Genomic DNA, 8,909 nt, shown 5'->3' on the forward strand with positions numbered 1-8,909 from the left:
GCCCCTGGCACTGCCCAGGGGGTTCTGCATGACCGGGGGTGCGGGGCTGGACCGGGTAGGGCTCACCTGACCTCGCCTCACCTGTGGGACAGGGAAGGGCTCACCTCACCTCACCTCACCTCACCTCCGCCCTCACGGGGCTGGACGGATCAGGCTCCACCTCACCCCACCGGCCCACCCGCAGTTTGTCCCACCGAGACTCCGGGCCCCTCCCAGCCCCGCGCCCTCAGGCAGGGCCGTGCCCCCCTCAGGGCTCGGCGGCCCCGGGGAAGCGGAGGAGCTCGGGGTTCCCCCCGCCCTTACCTGTGCCCGGCCGGGGCCGCCCGGGTTGTCCCGCCTGGCGCATCCTCGGGCCGGGCGCGCTCCCGAGGCGGCCGCGCGCTCCCGGGGCGGCGCCCCTGCCCCGGCCCGCGCATGCGCAACAGCCCAGCACCGCCCCACCCCTCCGCCGGGCAACGGCTCAAAACATGGCGGCACCTAGGGCGGCTTCACCCGCCACGTGAGAGGACGGCCAATCCTGCGGCCGGAGAGCGGCGGAAAGGCGGGACTTCAGGTGACGGACAGCTCCAGTAGCCAATGGGAGATCAGCGTGGAGCTCGTCGTCCCCGCGATGAGCGCGCAGCTGAAGGGCTTTGGGTTCCAGAGGCAGAACACCACGACACCTAAAGAAGAGTGCCCGTACAGCCACCACAGCTCTTCTCCTTACACTGCTCCTCATCCTCTCCCAGCATCGCACAGGAGGCTCCTCACCGACTCCCAGAAGTTGGGAGAGGAAGGCTCAGTGGCAGGACATCAGGCAGGTGCCCCTGAGCACCTTCTGTATTTCTCAGGTTCACTTCAAGGCAATGGGGAGCTGCTGAGGAGCTCTGCAGGCTCCCTCCTGCTTTAGACATTGTGTAGTGCCTGCTGTAGTCGCTGACACAAGGCATCTTGTGTTATTAACAACATTGTCCTTTCCTGCTCTCCTTTTTCGTTGGCAGCATCATGGGGTGTTGCTGTGGAGCTGGAAGGGGCTCTGGTAGGAGAGGAGCTCTGTGGAGTCAGCAGAAGGCAAGACATTAACCTTCAGTTCTGTCAGCACTGCAGTTGGGAAGAGTGGGAAGGCACTGGAGAAGGTCTTGCTGAGCCCCATTTCTGGGGAGATGCTGCAGATCCATCAGAGAGGAGGAGGAGGTTGTGCATGGAAAGGGCTCGTGGTTTTTGCTATCACTGACTTTGTCTTACCGAGCTCTGTTAATGACCTGCCCGTTTCCCCACTGTCCTAATTGGAATGTAGAGAATTTTAATTGAGCAAAGAATCCCACTTCCTAAGGGCAATCCAGGCAAGGCTTGTACTTATGTGCAGTACACGTGGGTCAGGATGGCTCCTGTCCATCCTCTGCACCAGAGACTTTGGAAGGTGACCGCAGGGCTTGCCTGCTCCAGGATCCGTGGATCCACTATCTCTGAGTTATGTGGAAGGGTTCACCTCGTGTTCAGTCACCTTCATCAGTGCCAGCAAACGTGAGAACTAGAATAGGAATGAAAGGGAAGGAAGCAACAAGTACGTGTTGTTGTGCAGTTGTGAGGTGAGAGGAGAGGAAGCCTCCAGTGCAGAGAGGAAGTTGAACATCAGAAAGACTGTGGAAGAGATGAAAGAGTCAGGAGGGGAGAGCAAGAGAGAACAGAGCCTCTTGCTTCTCATTCTTGTGGATCTTGTACCACAAGAATCTAGTTTTCTGACCCTCTCATCAGTAAATACCCTGCTGATGTTCCTGTTTCCTGAGGTGGGTTGTTTTCCAGATGAGACCTCAGCTGTGCTTCAGCCTGGACATTCCACTGGGTGATGGAGAAGAGCTCCAGTGCACACCCTTTCCCCCAGGAGACACACGTGGCTGGGCTGTGTGTGCCTGGCAGGTGTAGGGGCTGGTTACTGTGAGGGGAGTAAATGGCAGGTGGGAGCAGGTTTTGCTCTGAGCACAGAAGAGGAAGAGTGATGGCAGGCAGTGGGGAGCAGCAGAGATTGCTCACACAGAGACTGGGGACAGAGAGGGCCTGCACCTGCTGCCTGTGCTACCCATGTCCCATTGGTGGCAGGGGTGACACAAACTGTCTGGCCTGGTGGGCATTCCTGTCCTGGTGTCTGTCCTGCCAGAGGTGACAGGGGGATACAGGGGGCTGCCTGCAGCACCCTGTCCCTGCAGGGCAGGAGCTGGGATCTGGGTGCTCATGGCCAGAGCAGGGGGCAGGGGGCTGCAGCGGTCCCTGCCTGGCTGGGGCTTGTACATCCCACAACCAGAACATTGTGACCAAGCCCATCCCCCTGTTGAATTGGGTGGCTGGGGGCTGGCAGGGTGTGTGGGTCCCCCCCACCTGAGCTCAGCAAGGACACCAGATGGGTGTGGACATCACCCTGTCTCCCCCTGTGACGGCAGCATTGCCTCCTCCAAGGGCTGCATTTCCTGGTGTAAAACAAAACAGACTTGGTGGTGCTGTAGGAAATTAGGGAAGCCCTTTTTCCCCTCACCTGCCCGTGCCAGCAGCAGAGAGCTGCTGGACTGGGCCCTGGAGCACTGGGAAAGGGCCATCAGCAGTTCCTGGATACATTACTCGGGGCTCAGGGCCAAGGGTATGTGGTCAGGATGAAACCGGAGGAGGAATCAAGCAGAGTGGAGATAAGAATTGGGCTGAAGCAAGAGAAGGGGAAGAGAGGGGAAGCCTGTGAGCACAGAGAGAATTGTCTGGCTGAGTGTGAGGAGGGGAGCTCCCAGCAGGGCTTCAGCTCCTCTCAGCTGCAGGAGAGACGGGAACCTCCCGGCCGATCCCACCAGGCACCCAGCATCATCACCACGAGGCTGTTGGGAATCATGGAGATCCAGCTGACCAGTGGCTTTCTGTCCTTGCTGTTCCTCATCTGGCTGCCAACTGGTGAGTGCCCTTGTGCTCGTCTCTCTGCTCTGAACTCTTCCCTCTTTGCATATGCCTGCAGGGAGGTTTGGGAAGAGGCTGCTGCTGCTTTTTCCTCTTTTCTTGCAGCATTCATCCGCCTCTTCTGCACCCCCCTTGCAGAGGGGTCCCCCCTGCAATTGTGTGTGCACAGGCTGTGAGCTCTGCCCACAGGGACCCAATATCAGGCTTCAGGCTTTGAACCAGAATTGCCTTGAAGAGCAGGGAGAGAAGACAGTCAGAGTGAAAGGAAACAAATACTTATAAGCCTAATGAATGTGGAGGGAGTCAGCTTCATATGGAGGATGTGGATATTCCTTAACACAAACCAGCCCTCTGCTGTCCTCTGGCAGGACTCACTCAACAGATTTCAGCCACAGTCCATGTGTCAGTAGGACAGGATGAAGAACACTAAGAACATGTCCAAGAACAGACGTTCTGAACAGAGCAAAGGTGGTAAGGGACAGAAATCCACTAAGACCCACAGGAGCAGAGAGAAAGGGCTGAAGAAGAGAGAGAGGAGAGGTGAAAGAGGGACAACTCTGCTGAGGTGTGAAGTGACTTCAGCTCAGAGTTTCAGGAGTGGTTCTTAAGTACTCCAGAGTGAGCATTAGGGGGTGGGATGAAGCCAGAGAAGCTGCAGGGATCTACCTACTATATTTTCTTTGCTTCTCTCGGACTGACAATTCCCCACAGCCAACCCCCCAGTCCCACCTCACACTCCATGAAATGGTGGAGCCCAAGCCTGTGGCACTTCCTGCTTGGGTGCCAGAAGACCCACCTAGGTCAGAGGAGGAGGAGGAGGTGTCTTTTCCCTGATCCTCCCGTTGTCAGTCCTTCCTGAGACAGAGAGAAGCTTGTGCACTGCACAGCGTCCAGTGGCACTGATCAACCTGCAGCATTTCGATGTTCAATGAGGAAGGGTTAGCAGGCAGATATGGAAGACAGCATCAGCTGCTGGAAGAAAGGACAGTCACTTCACTGTGTCTTTCACAAGCAATATGTGCCAGTGGTACATGACCTGCAAAATCGTATATGTGACTTGTATTTCAGTTATCACTTTTGATTCTGTTTCCTCCAGGGACAATCAGCCAGACAGAAAAGTCAGACATCAGGCAGTGTAAGCTTGAAATCTGGTCAAAGAATCTCACAGTACATGTGAAGTGGTATGAACCTAAAGGTCTGGAGTCGTGGAATCAAACCAACACCACGGCTCAAGGAGAAAACTGTATGAATCTCATCAGCCCCTGCATGAGTGCAGCCCACGTGGGAACCTGTGAGTTTAGCATCTCCATCACAAGAATAAACTCAACAGACGCTGGAAATGGCACACAGGAGACAGTTCCCAGTAAGTGGCAGTGGGTCTGTTTTCATGGGGGTGATGAGTGGGCAGAGAAGGAGGCTACGACCAGCGCTCCCCTGGTTCCCCCATGCACATTTCCCCTGAAAGCATCCTGGGAACTGGAAGGGCCAGCCCAGCACAGCCCTTTTGGCAGATGCATCTCACCATGGAGCTGCTGGGCCATTGGTTCCTTGAAATAGGACCTGCCATATCCTCCAGCTGCAGCACATCAGCTGAGTGCTGAGGTGACTGGAGCTGCAGGGGCAGGAGCAGGACAGCCAGGGCTATGGGGTCCAGGTTCCTGCCCCAAAGCAGGGCATGGTGCAGGGTGTTCTCTGCCTCTGGACAATCTCTCACTCATGTTTCTGTCTTTCAGGGTGTTGCCTTGCAGGACTTCAGACCAATGTCACAGAGGAGAAGATCTGGACAGGTATGTCCTCACAACCCCAGGGCTGCAAGAGTGAGGGGCAGGAGGAGTCTTCAGGGAAAAAGAAGGAGGAGCAGTAAGGGGGAAAACATCCTGATGTTTTCCCATGAGTGGGTGGGAGCCAGTGCCAAACCTGGGTAGGCACCAGTGGATCAGAGGTTGTGACCCTGGGAAGGGGCTCTGATGCTCTGTCCCCCCCAGTCTGAGTTCAGATGAGACTTGCAGACTGTTCCCTGCAGGATTTTGTCAGTACCCCAGGGCTGTGGGGGCTGTGGGTGGTTCAGGGTTGGGAAGCCCAGGTTTGGAAAAGAACCACCCCTGTGAAGGAGGCGATGGCAGCGTGTGTGTCCCTGCACAGTGGGATGGTGGCTCACAAGTGCCTCTGCGGTGTTGTGTGTGCAGGACTCAGCCTCTTGTGGATCTTCTTTGGCTTAGTGGTGGGGACACTCATCTACACACCCATCCTTGGCTTCCTGCTGTGGCAGTGCAGAAGGAACAGAACAGGTAAGGCTGGTTAGCAGCTCCTCCTCATCTGCTGCTCTGGACAAACCCAGGCTTGGGAGATGTCCATCTTCAACATCCTGCTGCTCCTGCTTGCTCAGTGTTCCCTTCACAAGTCTGTCCTCCTGGACAAGCTGTCTTGGGGTGGGGAGAAGGTTCAGCCCTTCCCTCCCTTCTGCCAGTTGCTGGTGGGAGCCCAGTTATGGCACAGGCTGTAGTGTGAGACAACTCTTGCATATCACCACATTTCTAGAAGTGTCCAGCTCAGAGCTGTTCTCCAGCCCCTCCAAGGGCTTTTAAAGCCCTTTCCAACCTCTCCTGCCCCTTGGTCATCTTCTGAGCCAGGCAACTCAGACAGCCTCATCCTCTACTACAACAAAAGCAGAAGCAGTCCAAATGTTTGCTTAGTTTTTTCCTTATTTTCTTCATTTAAAATAATTATCATTGTCATTATTTTAACTGCTATTTAAACTATGTTTTGTTTTTCAGGAAAGATCACAAGCAGGGAAGTGGCAGAGGTAGATCAGCTCAGCAGGGTAAGCTGGGGGGCTTTGCATGTATCACTTCTTCCTCCCTGTCAATAAGAGCACTGGCTGTTGAATACCCACTTAAAGGATTTCAGAGTAAAATCAGCTTTGCTTTCTGAAAACATGGTCCTAAACACTTATTAATTCCCGTTAAATAGGGGCTTATGAGCGTCTGAGTAGGTGGCACTTCAGAGCAAGCTGGATAATGCTTGGGCAGTGCAAATAGTTGTGCCAGTGGAAAAACATTATCAGGGGAAACACAGAAGGGAAAGCCAAGGCTCTACTCATTGCTCTCTCCCTGCAGGAAGCCCCGGTGACAGGGACTGAGGACCTGACCTATGCCAACCTGAAGTTTGAAAAGGAGACAAAACCTGCCTCCTCCAGCATCATTTACACCGAGATCAAGCCATCACAACAGAAGCAGAGTGGTGGGAATGCCAGTGCAGCCAGCACAGCAGTGGATGTCTCCCCCAGCAGAGAGGGCAAATGAAGGAGAAGGAAGGGTGAGCAGCTTGTACATCTGTTGGGGTTGTTCTCCCCAAATACTAGGTGTTAGCTCGTACAGAAGTGCAATCTTGGTGACCAAAGCCACCTGTCTACCCCCAAGTGGCTCCACCACTGTGCTGTATGTTCCCCTGGAAGAAGCCATGTCTCCTGGCTCAGCATGACAGGACTCTTGAGCTGGTTTTCCCCTTGCCTTCTGCAACTCCAAGCACAACCAAGCCTCAGCAACTCTTTTCACTGTCTCCAGTCACCGACAGGCTCCTCTAACACCTTGCTCCATGTTTCAGGAAGGTCCTCTTGCACTGTGTGGCCACCATGGTCCAGGAAGAACTTGGTGTTCCCTTAGTGCTGGACATGCTGGGTGGGGTGGCCATGTCCTGGAGCAGTTTTCTGGATTTTTCTCTGGAGCAGGCACCTGCTGTGACAGGGGTGGACCTTGCTCTGGTTCACTCACTTGAAACACAAGGGACAAATATGGAAAAGCATCGCTTCCTTCATAGAGGTGCATTGTGGGTGCTGCTGCCATGATCCACATGGATCTGCTTTGCACTGGGAGTGGCTGGGTGTCCTCATGCATGTAGAGCTTTCCTGTACTTTGGAAAATTAAAAATTGAAAGGTCTCCTTCTGCCTGTAGAAAGGAAGCAAGATGGAGGATCTCCAGAATACCTCACTGTCCATTGTTCCTCGGGGGTTGTTTCCAAGCTGTCCCTGGAGGGCCAGGGTATTTTTGGTTTAGAGCAGACACCATTCAGCTCCCACCCTATCCTTGTGGAAAGGAGACTTGTTGCTTGCTCTTGGGTGGGATGTACAGGCAGCAATCCTGCACCCTCCTGGTGGGGCGCTGGGGCAGAATTCCAACAAGGATCAGAGGGGGGTCTGTGGGCCACGTTGTGTTTGACAGCTGGCTGAACACGAGCCAGCAATGTGCCCAGGTGGGCAAGAAGGCCAGCAGCATCCTGACTTGTACCAGCAACAGCAGGGCCAGCAGGACCAGGGTAGTGGCCATGCCCCTGTGCATGGTGAGGCACCTCAAATCCTGTGTTCAGTTTTGGCCCCTCATGACAAGAACAGTGCTGGAGCATGTCCAGAGAGGGGCAACAGAGCTGGGGAAGGGTCTGGAGCACAAGTCTGATGAGGAACAGCTGAAGGAGCTGGGGTTGCTTAACCAGAATATCCAGACAGTGACCTGTCACAAGCAGCCATGGTCAGTGGGCTGCAAAAGGCTCTGCATTTGCTTAACTACCTTAAAAAGAAGAGGAAGGAAAAGTGTGGTCCATTATTTCATCAGAAAAGAGTTGTGAACCGATGAAGTGGAGAAAGCTGGGACAGATATAGTGCTGCATCATAACCCCAAGGTTAGTGGGGGATCAGATCTGGGAGAGTGTTTTTAACAAGGAATCAGACAAGAAGCCATGAAATAGCCTTGGAGCAGTTACACGAGTGAGCAAGAGGTGGGGAAACGCAGCCAGGGCTCTTGAGGAACTAGTGGAGGTAAGGTCTCAAGTGGAGGCAGGAAGGGTGGGGGCAGCATCTTTGGCTATTGGCTATTTTTAAAAAGGTGAAGCAGCTATGGCCAGAGCTGAGGCTCCAAATTTCACTTCTCAGAAAGTTGCTATCACAAGCAGCTAAGCAAGTGTGTGAAGATAAAGAAGCAATAAACCCAATGCCCTCCTTGCCCCAAACACCTCTGCATGGACAGAGGGCCCTCTTGTCCCTGTGTGTGCCCAAGGCAGGTGAGTGCTCACTGCAGAGGAAGCCTGACTCAGGCAGAGAAACAAAAGTAAAAGTCAGGGGAGAGGCTTGGCCTCCACTGTGCTCCCTGCCTGCTGGAAAAGCAGCAGGAATCCACAACGGAAAGAACAGGGATATGACTGGGTCATGGTGTGAAAATCCAGCAAAGGGGAAAAACAGAAGACAAGGAGCAGAAGAGGAGGAATGGGAAAGGATGGGGATGGGTGAGGAGGACTGCAGTACACTTGGATGGCATAAAAAAGATGAGAGGCCAGGACAGAAGAGAGAAAGCATAAGAGAACTAGGGAAAGAATAACAGAAAGAGAGAGCTGAAAGGAAATGGAGCAGGGAAAGAGTAGAGAACACAGAAGAGGAAGACACTGGGGGAGGAAAATGGCTCAGGCTGAGGAAGGCACTGACCTCCGTCTTGGAGGAGAAACAACAGGGAGGATGAGGCTGCCAATGAGCCAGTGAGGGATGTGACTTACAACCACCAAAAAGGGAATGAGCAGATGCTTATCTTTGCAGTGCCATAAACCACTCCTTGAGGCAGTGGTATAGAGGGAATGTGCAGAGGAGGATGGATGATGCAATACCCCAAAAGAAATAAAGCCACCAAAATCACTCGGTGCCACAGAGCAGGGGGGTTTCAGTCCTACCTGCTCTCAGCAGCCTCGTTTGAGATGTGAGGTCAGTCCTGACCTCCCCACAGGCCATACCTGGCACTGTGTGTCCAACCCAGGTCACCTGGAGAGAGGGTGGCTTTGGCTGCCTGGAGCAAGGAGTTCAGAGGAACAAGGAGCAGGTCAGCCACTGGGAGAAAAATCAGAGAAGCTTCACTGCAAATGGCTGAAGCTGCAGATTAAACTCTGCTGCAGGGTGTGTTTACAGTATCTGCTGAGACCCCCTAAGGAAGGGGGCTAAAAGGGTAAATACTCCTTGAAACCAGCA

At 54.0% G+C, this 8,909-nt stretch overlaps 2 protein-coding genes across 2 annotated transcripts in view; one reads left to right on the forward strand and one right to left on the reverse strand.

Moving 5' to 3' along the window:
• GFOD2 (glucose-fructose oxidoreductase domain containing 2) overlaps positions 1-393 on the reverse strand; it is an 11,989-nt gene extending 11,596 nt beyond the window's left edge. The window contains exon 1 of the mRNA XM_032701290.1: positions 304-393. The gene's annotated coding sequence lies outside the window, so the exon portion shown is untranslated. The remainder of the gene's footprint in view (positions 1-303) is intronic.
• Positions 1-6,281, forward strand: part of LOC116793443 — a 10,729-nt gene extending 4,448 nt beyond the window's left edge. The window contains exons 2-7 of the mRNA XM_032701303.1: positions 981-2,907; positions 4,007-4,273; positions 4,644-4,697; positions 5,097-5,198; positions 5,685-5,731; positions 6,027-6,281. Coding sequence (XP_032557194.1) covers positions 2,622-2,907; positions 4,007-4,273; positions 4,644-4,697; positions 5,097-5,198; positions 5,685-5,731; positions 6,027-6,212 — 942 coding nt within the window. The 5' untranslated portion in view covers positions 981-2,621 and the 3' untranslated portion in view covers positions 6,213-6,281. The remainder of the gene's footprint in view (positions 1-980; positions 2,908-4,006; positions 4,274-4,643; positions 4,698-5,096; positions 5,199-5,684; positions 5,732-6,026) is intronic.
• The last annotated feature ends 2,628 nt before the right edge of the window (positions 6,282-8,909 follow it).

The sequence above is a fragment of the Chiroxiphia lanceolata genome, chromosome 13 (genome assembly GCF_009829145.1).
Source record: "Chiroxiphia lanceolata isolate bChiLan1 chromosome 13, bChiLan1.pri, whole genome shotgun sequence".
In the NCBI taxonomy this organism is placed as follows: Eukaryota; Metazoa; Chordata; class Aves; order Passeriformes; family Pipridae; genus Chiroxiphia; species Chiroxiphia lanceolata.